General features: G+C 44.1%; 2 protein-coding genes across 2 annotated transcripts in view; one reads left to right on the top strand and one right to left on the bottom strand.

Moving 5' to 3' along the window:
* The window catches only part of LOC139584574 (GTPase HRas), a 29,741-nt gene extending 26,306 nt beyond the window's left edge, over positions 1 to 3,435 (top strand). Inside the window, exon 6 of the mRNA XM_071416592.1 lies at positions 34 to 3,435. The gene's annotated coding sequence lies outside the window, so the exon portion shown is untranslated. The remainder of the gene's footprint in view (positions 1 to 33) is intronic.
* Positions 3,436 to 3,935: 500 nt separating this feature from the next.
* Positions 3,936 to 21,930, bottom strand: LOC139584575 (leucine-rich repeat neuronal protein 2-like). Its single transcript, XM_071416593.1, has 5 exons — positions 21,444 to 21,930; positions 17,601 to 19,695; positions 5,244 to 7,440; positions 4,882 to 5,106; positions 3,936 to 4,798 (listed from the first exon to the last, which is right to left on the bottom strand). The coding sequence occupies exons 2-3, from the start codon at positions 19,452 to 19,454 to the stop codon at positions 7,432 to 7,434; spliced, it is 1,863 nt and encodes a 620-aa protein (XP_071272694.1). The 5' UTR covers positions 19,455 to 19,695; positions 21,444 to 21,930; the 3' UTR covers positions 3,936 to 4,798; positions 4,882 to 5,106; positions 5,244 to 7,431.
* Between the last annotated feature and the right edge of the window lie 98 nt (positions 21,931 to 22,028).

Below are 22,028 nucleotides of genomic sequence, written 5' to 3' on the forward strand. Positions count from 1 at the left end.
AATGTCTTAATAATTTATGCTTCTCTCCCACAGGTTACCAGTTCGGGGTGAGGAGTGGACCTAGTGGCAGAATGGACTTAAAGAATGATGGTGGAGGATGAAACAACAACAAACTTTGAAACTGAAGAGTACAGTCTAAGAAAAGCAGATGCACCACCAGGCTGACTGTACCATAGACATTGGGGAGAGGGGGATCTTGCCCCTGCCAGGCCATGACATGCTAGACTAGGCTGTCTGTCCCCTCTTTGAGTCCATGTCTGCCAGAGCAACACCACTAATGACTGTTTCTCACCAGTGTGATCATGCTGGGCAGCTCCAATGAGTTCCTGCTAAGTTATTGTTTTACAGTCTCAACACTGGTCTTAAAGGGAGGTGTCACCAATCCAATCCCTGGTGAGTCCCCTTCACCAACACCTCAAAACCCTGATTTTACATTTGACCCCCTGAAAAGACTGGATGGTAGTAGCCTAAATCCCCATCCCTAATTTAACCTCCCCCCAGCCTCCTTGTTCCTCTCTAGAGGGGCTCTGCAGTAACCTCATTATTACGGATACAAATATGGGGACGGAGCATGACAAGACACGCCAGATAGGATTTTTTTTTTTTATTTCTACGGTTAGTCTAGCGGTCAAACCCATTTTCTTTTCTTTTTTTAAGTGACTTTTTTTGTGATCGAAGGTTTTGAAGGTGATCATACTCGGCACTGTAAAGTAAGCCAGGATGTTTATTTCGTGTGATGGGCTGTTGCTATTTTAAGACCTGTCACCGTGAGGAAGTCCTTATTCGGGCCCTTACGTGGGCATGGCTGTGGATCAGACCGATGGATGGACTCATTTTCCCAGAGTGACATTTCCTTCCCCCACAGACGTGTGTGCGCGCACATGTCAGTGTGCTAAAGAGTTCTCTTTGTGGAGTAATATAGTAATCGATATTGTAGGTTCTGGTGCAATAGGAATGTTTACTGTCTGACTAGGTTTAAGAATTGGGAATAAACCATCTCTCTCATCCCTATTTATTATTTGCTTGTATTTCTTGGGTGGAGAAGGGAGGGGTACATGAGGGATATTTTACTTGCTGTTGCCTTCAAGGTTTGGTGGAATGATAGTTGGAAGGATGGGAGACTAATGTCATTCCTTGGTCCATGCAGTGCCATTATTTACCATGGGATGGTTATGTAGTGAAAGATTCTTCTTGCACAGCCTTTCAGGGAAGTGGAACAAAATACCCTTTGAGATTGTGCTATTTTAAGACACTGGTGGCATTAATTTCTTTCCTATTCCTTTGCTTAGACACCTGTATGTTGTTTAGTATAGTTTGACATTTCTAGATTGTAAGTATCGGTCCTCACTGTGTTTTCAAGGCTCAGGAAACGGGAATGTCTAGAAATGTCTCGCCTTTGTATCTTATGTTCCTGGATGAAATGTGTGAAATTGAAATTCTAATGCACAAGACCTGCCTTAAATTACTGGTAATATGTGGGATAAAACTGTTTTGGGCTCATAAAATAACCTTCTCTCCCATTCTACTCGCTACTGCCTCAGTTGGATCTTTGGTTCCCTAAGAAGATAATTTGATTCAAGCTAGTCATGTACGAGCCAACTTCATTTGCAAGAAAAGTCAGCGGAAAACGTTCTTCATTTTAGGGGTTCTCTTGTGATATTTCTCAATATTACATTTTAGTCATTTAGCAGACGCTCTTATCCAGATATGTGTAGGTAGACCTACTAGCGTTTGCGCTCTCTACAACACTAACCGCAGCATAGGGCTGCCAATACAAATGAACACTGCTTGGTCCTGTTTAACTTGCCTTATTATTTGTTAGCTAGTACTTCATGCCTTAGAGTAGTGAACACCTGAAGCAGGTGTTTCTGTGGTGGTCTGTGTCTGCTTTCCTCTGTGGATAACTGTTGTGAATCACTGGTGGCGATTGGAGATTTGCTCCTTCTGGGATTTGTTTATCTTTCCCTTGACTAACAGACATGAGGAAAAACGAACTCTGAAACAGTCCAACCAGATAAGATTCTGTACAGCATGCCCTGTCTGATTAGCTAATGGTTTTTGTGTGTGTTAGTCCAAACTAAGTTTGTTTAATTATGGCAATCTTAATTCAATAAGTGTTATTTTTACCGTATAAGAGCCACTGGCTTTTTATTTCCCCCTCCCTGTTTTTGAAGGTACTTACCCCCACAGTTCAGCCACAGTGACCCATATACTGTACATTGATGCCTCATTAGACTTCAGTCAAAGCCAACACCTTGACTTCTTGTCTAGAAGATAGACCTTAACATTGGAAAATAATCACTTTATTCTGTCGCTAGAAATGCTTAATTTCACTGACTTTTTGCTGCTATCATACATGTGAGTGGTGTTCCTTAGTATACGTACAGTACGTGCTCTTGTATGTGGTTTTCCAAGAGCTGCCCCCTCCAACAAACACTCTCTTCTGAATTACCCCCATCTTACCTGAACACAATTACACCAGTTGGAATGTAAGAGTTTTTTGACCTGCTCCCTTCACCATGAGGGCCCTGCAGTCAGACAATACTCCCCAAGATCATCTCACCTTTCCTGGGTTGCTACCCTTCATATGTTGGACCCAGGGGATGAAGGGGTCTGTTGATGAAGACACTGCACACAGGCTTGACCGTTACCTCCGACAACAGCCACTATACCTTTTCTGGCTCTGTCTGGGTGGAACACCTCTACTGTGTTGTGTGGACCACAGATTATATTCTGGAGCTCTGAGGGATTCAGGGATGATGTTGGTCTTCTGTGTGTTTTATTCTCAATTTATTGTTGATGATTTTGGGGTCTGAAAAAAAGTGTTTAACAGAAAATATTATTTGTGTTGTATTAGTATAGGGCACTCCATAACCGTAAAGATACTCTGTACCTTGAAAAATAAATAGCCAATCTTAAACAAATGTAGATCTTTGTCCCCATAGTGATCTACTGTGTAATGTTAAACAAATCAGACCTGCTATGTAACTTGTTTATCAAGTAGACCTCTGGTGTTAGATGTGAACTGTACAGTTGTCTGAACTATAGTTGGCTGTTATATTCTACATCTCACACAATGTCCCTTGTCTGTCTATACTCTGTGCTTTGACTGACTGGCAGTTATGGGCACACATCTAAAGGTAAATGCTTAGAAACTGGACATCAATTGTCATTGAGGAATACAAGACCAGCAGGCCATCGGTAATCATGTCTGAAGGGAGACTTTTGGGGACAAAAACATGGACATTGGGGGGTTTTGCCCAAGGACTGAAACCAAAAAGGGCTTGCTTGTAGTGTGAACATGTGAGAGAGGATGTGGGTTTGGAAGTTTGATTGTGAAAATATCAACTGTTTTAACTATTTAAGATGTATTTACTCTTTAACAAAATGGCAACTGTGCAGCAGGACAGGAATAAAGGTGTCAAGATGAACTTATTCACCTGACTGCAGTTATTTTAGCTACCATCTCTCCCTCAGTCCAGCCCTCTCCATGCTAAAATATGAATAGTAAGAACCCTACATATTTGTGAATTTTACAAGATTCATTAGAGCAGTTAATAGAACATTTAATCCTTATTTTTGTAACTATCCAAATAAGTGAGAATGTTTAGAGCAGATGCAAATCACAGTAACAAACTGAATTGATAGCAAAGTTAATATTTAAAATGCACAAACATACACTAAACCGTCACAAAAGATATGTCAACTGGATAAATTACAAACTTGATCAACCATGACTACGGAGTGGGATATTTCTCCACAAGAGGGCACAGAAGCTCTGAGATGTGGCAATCAGAACTACACAATTTATACACTTTGGCCACCACTGTTTCAGAATATTTAATTCATACAAAACTCAGTTATCAATTTACAGTGGTTTATTGACTATGATCAGCTGTGATGCATTGCATCTAATGGATTTTCAGTGAAAAGAATGACAAGGTATCAGACAAAGTTTATTTTACTTCTCATTGAACACAGACAACTTAACAGAGTTGATGGAAGAAATTGAGCTGTTAGGAACAGTTTGACTTCTTTATCCATTTCTTCCACAGAGGGCCTTTTACCAAAAGAAAGAACATGTCTAACATTGTTTTCATTATAGTTCTACAAATAGACTAAATGTTGAGTGACTTAAATTAAAAGGCAACAAAAGAAACCAATCAATCCACAAGTCTTGAACTCTTGACCTAATGGTTAATTGAACATTGTTATAGTACATTTCAGTGTCGCAAGTAACTGGCTGTCCAATTTTGAGTGAAAGTGTAAATAAGTGTAAAGTCAACAATACTCCATCCAAAATAATGTGCCCTCCTAAACCATTCCTGGTTCTGTTTTATATGCCCTTCACACAGCACTGCGATTGATTGCCAGGACTTTGTACTTGATGAGGTAGTAGGGGTAGCACTGGCTGTTGTCAAACACAAATATGGTAGGATGCTTCTGATCCGCACAGGAATCGTAGTGATGCCGTCCTGACTTGGGGTTGGGGAGTCGAGGGGGAAGGACATAGTCAATCTTTCCTACACCGGCTTTACCCACAAGCACCTTAGCCAGGAACATGAACCCACAGTCTGTAAAGTCTCCCCCCAGCCCTCTGATGGAGTAGAGGCGGGACCGAAAAGCTTCATGGACGAAGTAAACGCCACGGCCGTAATGACTAGTGGGTTTCGCCACACGAGGGTCGAAGTTCTGTCGGCAGATGTCCATGGCGGCGCTCTCGCATGTTCCATGGAACAGGTGTCTCTCCAGGACCACGCTACAATTGTCCTGCGTGTCCTCCATGTGCTTCTTCTGCCTGGAAAACACAAAACAACACAACCCTCCATTGGAATCAATTTAATGTATTTGAAATGCCGAATGTTATGAGGCAAGTCTTACATTCTATACATGTCCCAATGGAAGGTGATCTGGGCCTGGCTCTCTGGCATGGTTCTGTGGAACAGGTCGTGAACCGTCCTGTAAACTAGCGGCCCAGGAGGAACCTCCAGCATGGAAAAGGGGTTCCCTGGACTCAGGGTCCACATCGGTGTGTACCGGCAGCTGAAATTCTCCATAGGGTCCACCTCAAGACTGGGGAGGGTTACCTGTCCAACTGGGAGTGTCCTAGGAGATTCACATTCACATTGTCTTGTTAACACTGAAATTGATTTTCACATCTCAAGGCAATGAAAATGAAAGACAGTATGAACAACATCCACATTGAAATCCAATGCAACGTGTAACTGACTGCATGCTTGTACCTGAGGTGTTGTCTTAGGGAGTCTGGCGAGCGGAAGGTGGGTCTGCATCTGATGCGGTGGGTGGAGTCTGTGATTAACTTTTTCTCGGTAAGCATCTTGAGATTTACACAGGCCCAGTCTTTACCCAGCCAGCAGCTGTCTTGACCCTTACTAAGACAGTCCAGCATGAGCTCAAGGTTCAACTAGGTGGTACAGGGGAGGAGGATGAAGTCAGCCCCAAACCACAGATCTAGAAACAGATTTCCCTAGCCCTAGTTCTGTAGATTTCCCTAGCCCTAGTTCTGTAGACCAGTAGACATTTGCTTAAATAGCTGATCCAGTATCCGTTATTAGAGTCAATCTACTCCAAAGGAGTCATAGGTCACTTCAAAGGTCAGGACATGTTCTAGCAATCCATTTCATCCATCAGAGGTCATCAAGGAAAGGAGGAGAGGAAAGCCATCTACAGACTGAGGGCTAAGAACTTCTCTAAACAAATGAAAATTGCTTTGTCAAATTTGAGATGGCCAGTAGGCTTTCACTTCCTCACACCAAACATGAAGTAAAAACACCACAAGAGGGAGAACTGAGTTTGGTGGGTGGGACACACTTCTCCATAGGCTTCCCAGCCATAGTCAGATTCCCAGAAGAAAAGCGCCACTGTGTTGGGAAGTGAGGGTTCAGCTCTGGGCCAGTGGTGTTGGACAGCCTCCTGACTTGGCTGTACACAGTGGAATTCTCCACCATCAGTGAGACAAAGTTCAGGCAGAGTTGGTCCTTGAGAGTCCTAGAAGAAGAGCTGTCTGAGGGAGTAGTTCTTTTCTTTTCAAATGTGAATGATTATTAAGAGAGGAAAGACTTACATTACTTCACATAACATTACCATTACCCATCAGACCTGGGTCAAATACTTTAGCTACCCATTTTAAAGGAACCAATGGAATAATCCTAAAGCTGCAAGCTCCAACCTCAAGTAATTAGCCCAAGTCTGTTAACTATACCCACTCTGATAAGGTAGAAGTTGCCCCTTACCATTGATACAGGGCCAGACATTTTCTCATGGTTAGAAATCGGGATATAGGCCAGGGTCATCTGAAGATCTGTGGAGGAAGGCAACATCTACCTCGTGCCACTCACTCACCCATGTGTCAGGTAGACCCTTTCCTTATCCGGGTCACAGAACCAACGTTCTGCTTTCAGCTGGGTTCCAGGCTGACCCACACCGGGGTGTCAGTCCTCTTCAGCTGCCAGTGGAAGGGGTACTGCGTGTGGTACAGGTGGCACCTCTCCCTCTTGCGGCAGTACCCCAGCAGGAAGTGATCACAGATCATAATGTTCTCATAGGACTGGGGGTGGTGTCATGGGGGCATGTTCCAGGCGTTGTGCCGGGAAATGAGGTTGGCAGTTTTGGGCGAATTAGATTTAGGTGGAATGGAAGGCTTAGGTTTGGTTGAAGGGCAGTTGGGAGTCTTAGCTGAGCTTCGGGTGGAGGATCGAGTTTTGATGGAATAGGGCTGTGGACACTGGGCCTGTGGCTGGTGTCTGTGCTGGGACCGTGTATATGGTCTCTGGGGCTGGGATCTCAGTTGGGGCTTGACATTATTGGTCACAGGTTGGACAGAGCCCCCAGGCTTGGGTACTCTGGGCTACTTCTGCTGGGCACAGGAGGATTTAGGGCATTTAACCTTATGGGCACTGGAAGCCCTCTGGTTCTGGGTTTTAGATATGTTTTTGGTTGTTGGAGCCGTCTTTAGTTGCCGGACCTGCCTTGTTGTGGGAGCCGTATTTGGTTGCCAGACCTGCCTTGTTGTGGGAGCCGTATTTGGCTGCCGGACCGGAATTGTTGTGGTAGCCGTCTTTGGCTGCCGGACCTGCCTGATTTTTGGAGCCGTCATTGGCTGCCGGACCTGCCTGGTTTTTGGAGCCGTCATTGGCTGCTGGACCTGCCTGGTTGTTGGAGCCGTTTTTGGAGGTCGGACCTGTCTGGTGTTGAGTGGAGGCTGCTGGGAGGATGGAGCCATAGCTGTATGGGGTCTCCTGGGATAAGCTCTGGTGTTAGGATGGTGGGGTGTCCTGCTTTTGGTATGGAGACATGTGCTGGGCTGGTGGGAGTTGCCTGGCTAAGGGAGGACAGACATGGATCTTGGGTTTGACGGCTGGGCTACGGTCCTCCACTTCCTTGGCAGATCACCTGATTGATGGTCTTCCATTAGGCCTGCTTCAATAAGAAACACACTGTCAAAATAGAAAATCATGCAATGGCGGTCATGAAGACTTCATTTCCTTTACAGTCACATTGTTTTATAATACAAAACTAAATTCAGAAAATTGCACTGTCAAAACAGGGATAACTGTAGCTTTGACGCATATTCATATACATACATCCTCACATACATCCTCATCAAATAAATTCATCGTTATTCCTAGGCTACCTCAAATAACACCACAATTAAATAGACGAGTAAGAACGCTAGCAAGCTTAACGTTACCTGACACGCACCTACGCCTAAACAATAAGTAGTAGCACAACAGCATCCATGCACATTAATATTTAATTAATACTAAATTCTAGCTACTGGGGGAAATTGTTTTGTTTATATAACATTGAGCGATGTAGTGCAGGCTAAAGTAGCCTATTACATAAAACAATACAACAAACAAATTAATCTACCCAGCAACCAGATGTGGACAAAGGACAGCACTAAGGGACTTGGACAAGTCCGAGGGCCAGCAAAGGCGGAGCAAAGTCTAAACCGCGCTCAGCCTCTACTGTGATAGGCCAACAGACGCGTTGGAACTACGTCATCACAGTATAAGAACAGCTGTTTACGTACTTGCCAGTTCCCTGTTTTACCCTGCGCGGTGATACAGTGAACCCGTATATACGAAAATTGCATTTGCCATTCATTGTTTGCGTTAATTAAACATAATTAAAGAAAGTTAGCAGACCTTGCTTTTTATTTATCCTGATACCGGATTTGTTACACGCAGCGTTCACACATAGCATTTAACATAAATATATATATTTCACTGTGACCGTCTGCTGCGACTATCACGCAGTGAGGCAGGCTGTTGCTGAGTGAGTGAGTGGTGGGAAGGGTCTAAAGTGTGTGTGGGTGCGCTGAGAGAGCACTGCAGCATGCAGTTTATGCCGACCAGGTAGCAAGTCGGAAGTTTCCTAGTTCTGACAAGCATTTGAACGCTGCAAGAGTCCACTATTTGGTCACGTGAGTGAGGAGACAGCGTAGCAAGCGTGCAGGTCTTGGCAACTTTTTAACATTTATAGGCGGGTGATTCTGCAACTTCGGGCTCCTTGGCCCTGCAAGCTTTCAGAAATTAAAATGTATTGAAACACCATTTTACCAGTATTATAATTGTCTTTGATTTGTCTAGAAATAATTTTTGATAATGGCTGCGATCGTACTATTCAGGAATGTATATATTTTTCTCAGACAGCCATAGACAAATTTAATTTACATCACATCATTAAACATCAGTGTTAGTTGAAAATGAAATATCATACAATTAATTTATAACACATTTCTTATACTTTTGTACATTAACTTGCATTGAGTATTATTTTAAGTGCTTTTTAAGGTTTTACTAAAATTAAATAATTCAACACAACGCCTGAATGTATAAACTTGCCTTTGTGACAGCTGAAAACATTTATTTATCATAAAAAATAAGATATTTCCACCCAACCTTTTTGAGCGATTATGATAACAACAATATGATTTCCCTATCTAAAACAAATCAATCAATGTAAATTATACATAATATACTAATTTACCAAAAAAATATGGGTGTGGTGGAAATGACAAGGTGTGGTGGAAATTACATTCATGTATAAAAAAAACGTATGAAAACAATATTTTATTGCAAACATTTTGAACAACCATTGTTAAACATTTCATTAATTAAAGACAAAGTAAAATTCCAAAGTAGCCGATGGTCAGAGCTCACGGTAAGGGTCATCCACATAGAAGAGCTCAGTGAGCGAAGTGAAACCGCGTCATTTGTGGTATACCCAACTCAGGTGTGGAGGGTCACCTCCTTGTGAGAATCACCAAAGTGCAACTTTATTATAATTTGTTTTATTCAGTCAGATAAACACTCAAAACAGCCTATCCGACTACTCGGAGGCATCTGCATGGTCCTAAAGCACACCGTAGCCTGATTTTGTATCACATTCCAATGATAAAACAGGAGGGGAACAAAAATGCAATTTTAGAATGTGTGGGGGACATCCCCAGTGAAAGTTGCACCCGAGTTCTCTGCAAAGTCAATATGTACGATGATCTCCTCTTTCTGCAGATTCTCTTTTAATTCTTTCAGTTTGGAATATTGGTGTCGATTGTTGTACACGTGTTTCCCCAACTTCTCTTTCAATCCTTTGGAGAAGTCCTCCAGTAGAATATGCAGTGTGCCACACACTTTTTTTTTAACTGTCAAATGTACAGTGAACTTCTCCATGTTTGCCTCTTTGTTTTTCCTTCTCTCTCTCTTCAGCTTTGTTTTTCCACTCAAACCACCATGTCTGCTCACCAGCATCAAACAATAAACAATAAAATCCTTTTCAAGTTCTTCGGAGTTCCCTTCATTTTCTGTTTTGTATTTGTCTTTGGGGAATATTGTCTCTCCAATTTTTTCATCAGTAGATCATACCTTTTTTTGTATTTCTCAGTTTTCCGTTAAGCTTTATCAAGTTTGACATTTGCCATGCAAAGATCTCTATGTTTTTGAGCGACCTCTTCCAACCTTTTTCCTTCCAGCAAGTATTCAACTTCTCATTCCTGTTGCAGATGATGAGGAAGGGGTATCAGGGCGTGCATCAGGGGCAGGTAAGCTAGGGGCAGGTATGATGGCCTCATGTTCTGGCTGCAAGTCCTCTGGTTACTAAGGTGTTGTGTTGCCTGATAGGTAGGTCTCCATTGCAACTGTTCTCTTTAAAGTCTGTCTTCTATTCCGTTGGTTACATTTTCATTGCCATCTCTTGCTTCTTTGTTCTCGCTTTGTAAGCTCAGAGATAGATTTCACTTCTCCCTTCTCCCAGTATCTCTCCCTGAACTTTTTGCAGATGTTCCTGGTATCGTATAGGATCACGTTTTATTTTGTTTCTGTCTGTGACCTCTGTGCTGTTTCATGTGGCATCTTCTAAAAACAAAGAAAAATACTACTTAAGTTTTCCAATTGTGCACACCTTGGAGCATTTTCTAGATTAAATTAATTTAAAACATGATTAAATAAACCTAAACTAAAAAAAAGTAAAAAGTAATAACATAATGGATTTTTGTCATTTCCACCATGTTCTGTTATTTCCACCACAGTGACCGTGATGGAAATGACACTTCTATTGTTCATGGAGAAAAATGACAGACTGCTTAGCATGCTTTGGCTAGTATTACAGCTAGCATATAGCTTGCACTAAGTACATAAAATATATTTTAAAAATCAAAGTTCTACCACAAATTTAATAAATTATAGCCTGTTTGGAAATGACTGATAAAAAATATATTCTCTACACAAGCAATATTTACCTAGATTTTTCTTCAATTTCTGGACATCACTTAACATTAACAACTGTCTGCTTCAGCCATGTGCTTCAGTGTCACAATAAGTTTCCATGGTAACTAAATTAAACATTCTCTTGACAAAACTTTAATAATGAGGAATTTGTCCTCAGTGGTGGAAATGACACCAATACCAAAGGACAGGTATGTGTTGTGTAAATAACAATATAAAGGGCATACTCACAATAAATATTGATATGGATTTTATTTAATTGACTCTTTCTCTAGAAGATAACATTACATAATGTGTAATTATTAATGTTTTCTCATAGAAAAACATAGTAGAAGCTCAAAAGTATGGGTCAGGGACAAGGGCAAAACAGTGAACTTGAGGTATAAAATCCATCTGAAAAGTATCAAAAATACTTGATAGAAAGGTGTTATAAAATCTTGGGTGTGAAGTGTGAACATAACATATAAAGAATAAAAACATAGATTTTTTAAGAAAATCCCCAAAATTAGAAGTTCACACAGTTGCAGAATCACCCAGCTACGCTATTATCAAATCAAATCAAATTGTATTTCTCACATGCGCCAAATACTACAGGTGTAGACCTTACAGTGAAATGCTTACTTACGAGCCCCTAACCAACAATGCAGTTTCAATAAAATATGGATAAAAATAAGAGATAAAAGTAAAAAGTAATTAAAGAGCAACAGTAAAATAACAATAGCAAGACAATATACAGGGGGGTACCGATACAGAATCAGTGTGCGGGGGCACTGGTTAGCTGAGGTAGTATGTACATGTAGGTAGAGTTATGAAATTGACTATGCATAGATCACAACAGAGAGTAGCATTGGTGTAAAGAGGGGGTGAGGGGGGAGGGGGGAAGGGGGGCATTGCAAATAGTCTGGGTAGCTATTTGACTAGATGTTCAGGAGTCTTATGGCTTGGGGGTAGAAGCTGTTCAGAAGCCTCTTGCACCTAGACCTGATGCTCCGGTACCGCTTGCTGTGCGGTAGCAGAGACAACAGTCTATGACTAGGGTGGCTGGAGTCTTTGACAATTTTTAGGGCCTTCCTCGACACTGCCTGGTATAGAGGTCCTGGATAGCAGGAAGCTTGGCCCCAGAGATGTACTGGGCCATACGAACTACCTTCTGTAGTGCCTTGCGGTCGGAAGCCGAGCAGTTGCCATACCAGGCAGTGATGCAACCAGTAAGGATGCTCTCGATGGTGCAGCTGTAGAACCTTTTGAGGATCTGAGGACCCATGCCAAATATTTTCAGTCTCCTGAGGGGGAATAGGTGTTGTGCCCTCTTCACGACTGTCTTGGTGTGATTGGACAATGTTAGTTTGTTGGTGATGTGGACACCAAGGAATTTGAAGCTCTCAACCTGCTCCACTGCAGCCCCGTCGATGAGAATGGACGTGCTCGGTCCTCCTTTTCCTCTAGTCCACAATCATCTCCTTTGTCTTGATCACGTTGAGGGAGAGGTTGTTGTCCTGGCACCACATGGCTAGGTCTCTGACATCCTCCCTATAGGCTGTCTCATCGTTGTCGTTGATCAGGCCTACCACTGTTGTGTCATCGGCAAATTTAATGATGGTGTTGGAGTCGTGCCTGGCCATGCAGTCATGAGTGAACAGGGAGTACAGGAGGGTACTGAGCACACACACCTGAGGGGCCCCTGTGTTGAGGATTAGCGTGGTGGATATGTTGTTACCTACCTTTACAACCTGGGAGCGGCCCGTCAGGAAGTCCAGGATCCAGTTGCAGTGTGGAGTGTGCAGTTTGGAGTGCAATAGAGACTGCTAGTGTGGCGAGACCCACTAGCCGTCACAGCCATGGCATTTACTTTGCCCGTTTTTCCCAGCGAGCCCACCACTACTCCGTCAGAGGGCTGAAGGGAGACGAAGACACAGGGTTCCTTGCTAAGGTGATTGTGGGTAAAACCTGCTTAGGCAGAATGGACTACGTCCGTCTCCCTCGAATCTGACACCGAACCAGGTCAGGATGGGATCACTATGATTCCTGTATGATTTTTGTTGTGTTTGAAAACAGCCAGTGCTATCCTTCTACTAAATCATCAAGTAGTAAGTCCAGGCAAACAATGGCAGTGCTGTGTGAAGGGCCTAGAAAACAACCAGGACTGGTTTATGAGTGCACATACAATATATATACAAAAGTATGTGGGCACCCCATCAAATGAGTTGATTCGTCTATTTCAGCAACACCCATTACTGACAAGTGTATACAATGGATCACACAGCCATGCAATCTCCATAGACAAACATTGGCAGTATAATGGCCTTATTGAAGATCTCAGTGACTTTTAACGTAGCACCATCATAGGATTCCACCTTTCCAACAAGACAGTTCATAAAATTTCTGCCCTGCTAGAGCGCTGTTATTGCTGTTATTGTAAAGTGGAAACGTCTAGGAGCATCAATGGCTCAGCCGCGAAGTGGTAGGCCACACAAGTTTACAGAACGGGCCGCCGAGTGCTGAAGCGTGTAGCGCAGGGCTGCCCAACCCTCTTCTTGGAGATCTACTGTCCTGTAGGTTTTCAGTCCAAGGATGGTAGATCTCCAGGAAGAGGGTTGGGCAGCTCTGGTGTAGCGGGTAAAAATCGTCTTTCCTTGGTTGCAACAATTATTACTGAGTTCCAAACTGCCTCTGGAAGCAACATCAGCACAAGAACTGTTTGTTGGGAGCTTCATGAAATGGGTTTCCTTGGCCGAGCAGCCGCACACAAGCCTAAGATCACCATGCGCAATGCCAAGCGTCGGATGGAGTGGTGTAAAGCTTGCCTCCATTTGACTCTGGAGCAGTGGAAACGCGTTCTCTGGAGTAATGAATCACGCTTCACCATCTGGCAGTCCGATGGACAAATCTAGGTTTGGTGGATGCCAGGAGAACACTACCTGCCCGAATGCGTAGTGCCAATTGTAAAGTTTGGTGGATGAGGAATAATGGTCTGGGGATCTTTTTCATGGTTCAGGCCAGGCCCCTTAGTTCCAGTGAAGGGAAATCTTAACGCTACAGCATACATTCTAGACAATTCTGTGCTTCCAACTTTGTGGCAACAGTTAGGGGAAGGCCCTTTCCTGTTTCAGCATGACAATGCCACCATGCACAAAGCGAGGTCCATACAGAAATGGTTTGTCAAGATCGGTGTGGAAGAACTTGACTGGCCTGCACAGAGCCCTGACCTCAACCTCATAGAACACCTGTGGGATGAATTGGAACGCCGACTGCGAGCTAGTCCTAATCGCCCAACATCAGTGCCCGACCTCACTAATGCTCTTGTGGCTGAATGGAAGCAAATACCCGCAGCAATGTTCAAACATTTAGTGGAAAGCCTTCCCAGAAGAGTAGAGGCTGTCATAGCAGCAAAGGGGGGCCAACTCCATATTAATGCCCATGATTTTGAAATGAAATGTTCAAAGAACAGGTGTCCACATACTTTTGGTCATGTAGTGTATGAGATGGAGCATCTAGTTTAATTCACTTGTTATTTTCTGCCACACTAGAATATGTAAGGGATAATCAACTAGGGACTATTTGTTCTGTGGGAAATAATGAACGACGTGAAAGATGTGTTCCATAACTCCCTAGCAGAGTGGAGCTAACCTTCCACTGCATTGCATTTTTTTCTCCAGAGAATGCATAGAGCCCCAAATTGATTATCCCTTTTATTTTGGGGCTGTAACTTAGCACATTTACCAGTATAAATGTGTTAATTTGCCGGTAGAAATATGTTCCAGATTCACTGAAGCAGCTAGTAAGTTTACTAGATAGCGACAGTAGTTGCCTTGGTAAACAAACAAACAGACTTTCTAGTTTAGCTAACCAAACCATTTGTACTAGCTTGCTATTATGAAAATCGAATTCAGCAATGCCAGTAATGTTTTCAATTCAACTTTTGCTTTCAAAAGCAGCTAAACATAGAACATGTAAGAATGAACTACAGCCATTGAATTCTACTGTGCAAATATAACGTTTGATTATAGGGAAATAATGCACGTTTTAAAATGCCATTCAAGTCAATCAGAAACGAGTATTCAACAACGCCATGGTATAAACTTAATTAATTATACTGTAATTGTAATCATGTATAAAGCTCTGACACATTTAGCTCCAAGTTCAAAAGTTCAATCTTTTAACTTCTTCTACATTTTCCTGGCCTAAAACAAAATATATTCTGAAAATAATTAATCAATGCCTTGAGTAAGAGACATTTTCTGTTAGCTAAGTTCTGTTTCTTGGTAAAAGGTGCAAAAGGCCCTCTGTGTGGGGAAGAAAGAGATAAAGAAGCCAAACTGAGTTTAACACCAGTTGAGATGCTAACTGCTCAGTTCCTTGCACCATTTCTGTTAAGTTGTGTCTGTGTTCAATGAGAAGTAATAATCTTCTGAGTCTTTGTTTTATTTAGTGTGCTTTTTCTACAAAAATACTGGCTCTTCTGCATAACATTCTAGTTATGTCGGGTATAACGATCTATTCCTGTTACAGTCCATGGCCAGTAGAAAGATAAAAGTTCTAGATTAAAATATGAATTTAAGTTGTCATAGAAAGATGGATAGAAATATTGAGTTGTGAATTCAGTGTAGTCAACTGTTACCATTTTGGAGAGTGCATAATTTATTGCTCTCATCTGCCTCCTCATTTGCCTCCAGCAATAAGGGACAGGAAAACAAACCATCAACATAAATCAGTCCAACTTTTTTTAAATAATAGATCAAAATAGAATTGAATACATCTCAATCCTATTTGAAAGAGAACTGGGTAGGAAAACAAGGTCATGTTATGTAAAATCAGTAGGATAGAAGAATAACGCAAGGTGACAGGAAGCCTATGGAATAGGCGGAGTGAGAAAGGGCTGGTCACATTAACCACTTAGATTTACAAAACCTCAAAGAAAGCAGGGATAGGCTACAATAAAATGACACTGTTAGGAAAATGCCTGTCCCCTTGTGTAAGTGAAGAGTGTAAGACTTCTCTCCTGTAATAGTCCATTTCTTTTCTCTATGGCAAGTGCCACAGTTTGAGTGTCCTCTTTATACAAACTCAAACAATGTCAATGTGTAGGCCTATGCATACAGTGCACTCGGAAAGTATTCAGACCCCTTCCCTTTTTCCACATTTTGTGGAAGATGCCCGCATCAGTCTATACACAATACCCCATAATGACAAAACAAAACAGGTTTTTAGACACTTTTGATAATATATTCTATATAAGGTCCCACAGTTGACAGTACACGTCAGAGCAAAAACCAAGCCATGAGGTTGAAGGAATTGTCTGTAGAACTCTGAGACAGGATTGTGTCAAGGCACAGATCTGGGGAAGGATACCAAAACATTTCTGCAGCATTGACGTGACGGTCCCCAAGAACACAGTGGCCTCATCATTCTTAAATGGAAGAAGTTTGGAACCACCAAGACTCTTCCTAGAGCTGGCCGCCTGGCCAAACTGGGCAATCGGGGACCCGATGGTCACTCTGACAGAGCTCCAGAGTTCCTCTGCAGAGATGGGAGAAACTTCCAGAAGGACAACCATCTCTGCAGCTCTCCACCAATCAGGCCTTTATGGTAGAGTGGCCAGACCAAAGTCACTCCTCAGTAAAAGGCACATGACAGCCTGCTTGGAGTTTGCCAAAAGGCACCTAAAGGACTCTCAGGCCATGAGAAACAAGATTCTCTGGTCTGATGAAACCAAGATTGAACTCTTTCAACTAAATGCCAAGAATCACGTCTGGAGGAAACTTCCCTACGGTGAAGCATGGTGGTGGCAGCATCATGCTGCGGGGATGTTTTTCAGCAGCAGGGACTGGGAGTCTGGATCGAGGGAAAGATGAACGGAGCAAAGTACAGAGAGATCCTTGATGAAAACCTGCTCCAGAGCACTCATGCACTCAGAATGGGGTGAAGGTTCACCTTCCAACAGGACAACGACCCTAAGCAGACAGCCAAGACAATGCAGGAGTGGCTTCGTGACAAGTCTCTGAATGTCCTTGAGTAGCCCAGACAGAGCCCGGACTTAAACCCGATCGAATATCTCTGGAGAGACCTGAAAATAGCAGAGCAGCAACGCTCCCCATCCAACCCGACAGAGCCTGAGAGAATCTGCAGAGAAGAATGGGAGAAACTCCCCAAATACAGGTGTGCCAAGCTTGTAGCGATTACAGACTCGAGGCTGTAGGTGCTTCAACAAAGTACTGAGTAAAGGGTCTGAATACTTATGTAAATGTCATATTTCAGTTTTTTTTTACTTTCTAAAAACCTGTTTTTGTTTTGTCATTATGGAGTATTGTGTGTAGATTGATTAGAGAAAAAAACAATTGAATCAATTTTAGAATAAGGCTGTAACATAACAAAATGTGGAAAAAGTCAAGGGGTCTTAATACTTTCCAAATGTACTGTATATATAAAATATATACATATCTGACTGCACACCACTGTCGTATGTACTGCCACTGTGTCATATGTCCTATTTACAGGCCCCAATGCTCCCAACCACTCCCACAAGCATCTCCAGATTCAGCCCTAACATGTCCCAACTGCGGCAGGACATGTGCCTCCTGGATCGGGCTTCACAACCACCTATAACCGCACCGCCGCCAAGAGTGGTAGCCATATCTATCCTATAAATCATCCCTGGAAGCGACGTTATCTTTGGAAACGATGTATGTGTGTATGTTATTATGTGTATAATATCATTCATTATTTATATAGCTAGGCTTTATTCATATGTGTGCTGCTCCTCATGCTTGCTGTCCCTGGCCCCTGCAACCCTACAGTCACACTGTGAGTGTCGGCCCCCAGTGTGTTCTCAGCCACACAGGTGTACAGACCCACCTCCCGGGAAGTCACCATGACGATCTCCAATGTTCCCTCTGGCAGGATCCGGTAGGCAGGGGAGGAGAGGAGGGGAGGAGAGGAAGGGGTGAGGCTGGAAAAGAGGACAGAGGCATTGCCAGATGCTGGGCTGGGTAAGTGGGAATGGTAAGAGGAGTAGTTGGATGTCTGGCTGGATGCAGGCTTGGAGTTGAGGCTGGATCCAGGCTTGGAGAAGGGTCTGGATGTAGGCTTGGAGAAGGGTCTGGATGCAGGCTTGGAGAAGGGTCTGGATGCAGGCTTGGAGAAGGGTCTGGATGCAGGCTTGGAGAAGGGTCTGGATGCAGGCTTGGAGAAGGGTCTGGATGCAGGCTTGGGGCTGTGGGTGTTGTTGGATGATCCCAGTCTCTGTCCAGAAGGAGTGACCCAGTAGATTGTGGGCTGAGGCTCTGCCAGGGCGCGACAGTGCAGGGCCAGCCTCTCCCCCTCTCTCACCCCCACGTAGGGGGGGAGGATGCCAGGGGGGATGAGGGGGAGGCAGGAGGCTGACATCTCTGTGATTGACACCTCCCTCACCCTGCGAGCCCTCAGCTCTGGAGGCTCAGAACACAATGTGGCCTGGGGCTGGATAAATCTCACAGCCTGTGGCATCTGTGTATCTGTGTGTGCGTCAGCATCTGTGTGAGGGTGCTCCTCAGCCACCCAGCGAAACAGGCAGTCACATCGGAGGGGGTTGGAGTGCAGGCTGACCTCCCTCAGTCTGGGCAGAGACAGGACAGTGTGTTGGTGCAGAGCAGTCAGAGCGTTGGAGTTCAGCATCAGGCTCTCGAGCCTGCCCAGCTGAAAGAAGACCTGGGGGTGGATGTAGGACAGCCGGGGGTTGTTGGTGATCTCCAGCTTGGTGAGCTCAGGCAGGTTCTCCATGGCTGCCCTCTCGATGACCACCAGCTCCTCCATGTTGTTCAGACCCAGCTCTGTCAGGTGGACCAGGTCCCTGAAGTCCCCTGTCTGAACCAGACTCAGACGGTTCTTATTCAGGTCCAGGAACTTCAGGCCTGGGAGCCTCCTCAGAGCCTGTGTGGGGACAGTGGTGAGGAGGTTGTCGTAGAAGGACAGGCTCTCCAGACTGTCCAGCCCCTCCAGGGCCCTCTCAGGCAACCCTTTCAGCCCCATGCCCCCCAGCACCAGGCTGCGTAGAGACCCCAGCGCCTGGAAGCCCCGTTCAGGGAGGTTCTCCACTGGGTTTCCCCCCAGCATCAGCACCTGGAGGCAGGGCAGGGTGGTGAACCAGAGGGGGTCAATTGAGGTCAGGTGGTTGTTGTTGAGGTGCAGGCGTAGCAGGGAGCCCAAGCCAGAGAAGGCTCTAGGAGCCAGGGAGGCCAGCTGGTTGTGGCTGAGGAAGAGCTCTTGTAGGGCAGGCAGGGAAGAGAAGGCGGCAGGGGCCAGGGACCGGAGCTGGTTCTCCTCCATGTGCAAGGAGAGTAGGGAGTGCAGGGAGGGAGTCTGGGGCTGGGTTGAGGTTAGTGTCCTAACACTGCTGAAGCGGTTCTGAGACAGATCCAGCTCTGTGAGGTTGGGGAGTGTCTGTAACAGTGGTGTCTCCAAGGCAGACAGCAGGTTACTCTGCAGACAGAGGGTATGTGTGTCTAAGGGGAGAGGGGAGGGGAGCTGGGTCAGGAACAGGTTGTTACAGTCCACAGTTGGAACCTCGTGGGACAATGACTGGGGGGGGAAGCAGGGCTTGATCTGACACACACACCCTGCCGGGCAGGAGACGCTCCATGGCAGGGAATGGACCACTGGTGCACTGGACACACACACCCACACACACAGGATTAGCTGCCTCTGCAGTAGGACCATTGACACCCTCAGCATCCTCACAGCAGAGAAGAGTTGATTCAGAGGAGTCGAATCAGTGGTGGCAATTCGATTGAGGTGACTCAGTGTTGTTGCCAAGTTACAGCGCTGTAGGTATCTGCTGTTGCCAGGTTACAGTGCCATAGGAATCTAAAGTGTTGTGGATTGTCTAGGTGATGGTCTCCGTGGTCAGACGGTCGCTGTCACATTGTGGCGACAGGTGTACTGGGCATGGCTCTGTACACACTAAGGAGATGACCTGGCAGAGAGAGAGAGGGAGTGAGCGAGAGGGGTGGAGAGAGACGAGGAAGATAATGTGTTAAGGACAGGTTTGTAACACATTTAGAAAGCCAGAGGACAGGTTGAGAGAGTACCTCCTGTTCTTTCAACTCTCAACCATTCCATTTGATTTGATTTCCAGTCTCTTTTCATATGCAATGGATTACATTTGATTTGATTTTTGTCCCTATTTTCTTATTTACTTGAATTATATTTTGAATGAATGAAAATATTTGTGCGTGCGAAGTGTGTACTGATGACGACCAGTCACCACCTGGTGGCAGTGTTCACCAGTTAAGATAACAGAGGAAGTCTGAAATAAAACACATACACACACTCACACTCACACAATGGAAAGAAAAGGGTAGAGAGACTACTAGACCATGTGTCAAGGAAATGAGAGGAAGAGGAATATATCAAAAGGAGATGGAGGAGATGAGGATACCTAGTCAGTTGTCCAACTGAATGTATTCAACTGAAATGTGTCTTCTGCATTTAACTCAACCCCTCTGAATCAGAGAGGTGCGGGGGGCTGCCTTAATTCACATCCACATCTTCGGCACCCAGGGAACAGTGGGTTAACTGCCTTGTTCAGGGGCAGAACGACACATTTTTACTTTGTCAGCTCGGGATTCAATTCAACAACCTTTTGATTACTGATCCAACACTAACCAATAGCCTACCTGCTGGTGGGAGAGGAGGAAAGGAGGTAGAGGAGGAAAGGTGGGAGAGGAGGAAAGGAGAAGACTAGAGGAGGTTGTCTGGCTGTAGCTGAGACTGCAGTAGGAGGGATGAAGGAGTAATATGCAGTGGAACTAAGCTATCTGTACTGACAGACAGAGGGAGATGGAGGTATGGGAGAAAGTGAGAGCAAAGAAAATGGAATGACAGGGATAAAGGAGAGGGAAAGAGAGGGAGAGTTAGAGAGAGGGTGCTGGATGCTGATCAATAAAAATAGATATGCATCAGCCTGGTGCCTCGATCGCTTCAATACACAGAAACACAAACACGCGGGCACACACACACACACATACACACAAAAACACGACAGAGTCTGAGCAGTTAGCACAAATGAGATGACACCACTGTGGCACATCACAGATGACACTCTTCTCCTTCTACTGCTCTGATTCTCTGTGTGTGTGTGTGTGTGTGTGTGTGTGTGTGTGTGTGTGTGTGTGTGTGTGTGTGTGTGTGTGTGTGTGTGTGTGTGTGTGTGTGTGTGTGTGTGTGTGTGTGTGTGTGTGTGTTTACCTCAGTGCCAGTGTATCTGTGTCTAACCCAGACATATGTCCTAGCGAACACAAACACACACATTTGCATCTCACAAAAAATAATCCTTACCATTGAATGAAAAAGAATCCTTACCATCGAATGAAAAATAATCCTTACCATTGAATGAAAAAGAATCCTTACCATTGAATGAAAAATAATCCTTACCATCGAATGAAAAATAATCCTTACCATCGAATGAAAAATAATCCTTACCATTGAATGAAAAAGAATCCTTACCATTGAATGAAAAATAATCCTTACCATTGAATGAAAAATAATCCTTACCATTGAATGAAAAAGAATCCTTACCATCGAATGAAAAATAATCCTTACCATTGAATGAAAAAGAATCCTTACCATTGAATGAAAAAGAATCCTTACCATTGAATGAAAAAGAATCCTTACCATTGAATGAAAAAGAATCCTTACCATCGAATGAAAAAGAATCCTTACCATCGAATGAGTACGGTTGACTGCATGCATCTCTCGATCCGTCCTCTTTCCTTCTGTCCCTCTTTTCCTATCCCACGATCTTGTCAGTGTTGTTTTTCTCCAGGAATGTTCAGTCAGCTTGTCTTTTTCTCGCTGTGTCAATGTCTTGCTCCACAATAAAACATCCTTCCTCTCTCTCCCCTTAAAACATATGTGTTTCCCATTCTGTATTTCTCTCTTTTTAAAATATTCCTCCTTTTCTCTCTCTGAGGCTGTGGGGAGATCTCTACAAGATGAATCTGCACTCTCCCCAACCCCACTGTATCTCAGTCAGTATGTGCGTACCTCTCTCTCTCTCTCTCTCTTTAATACCTCTGAATTGCAAGCTCAGTGAGTTTCCATTTGGCTCACTGGTTTGCTTTTTAAAAGCTGTCTAGTGGAGCATAGTGCTGGCTACATACAGAATGAACTATTAAAATCAAAAAAGCTTTCAGAGACTTCAGCATCTCTTCCGTGCAGAGGAAGAATACTGGTAGCTATTGTATAAACTTTAATGCACTGTGTGTGTGTGTGTGTGTGTGTGTGTGTGTGTGTGTGTGTGTGTGT

This window comes from Salvelinus alpinus, chromosome 9 (assembly GCF_045679555.1).
Source record: "Salvelinus alpinus chromosome 9, SLU_Salpinus.1, whole genome shotgun sequence".
Taxonomy (NCBI): Eukaryota; Metazoa; Chordata; class Actinopteri; order Salmoniformes; family Salmonidae; genus Salvelinus; species Salvelinus alpinus.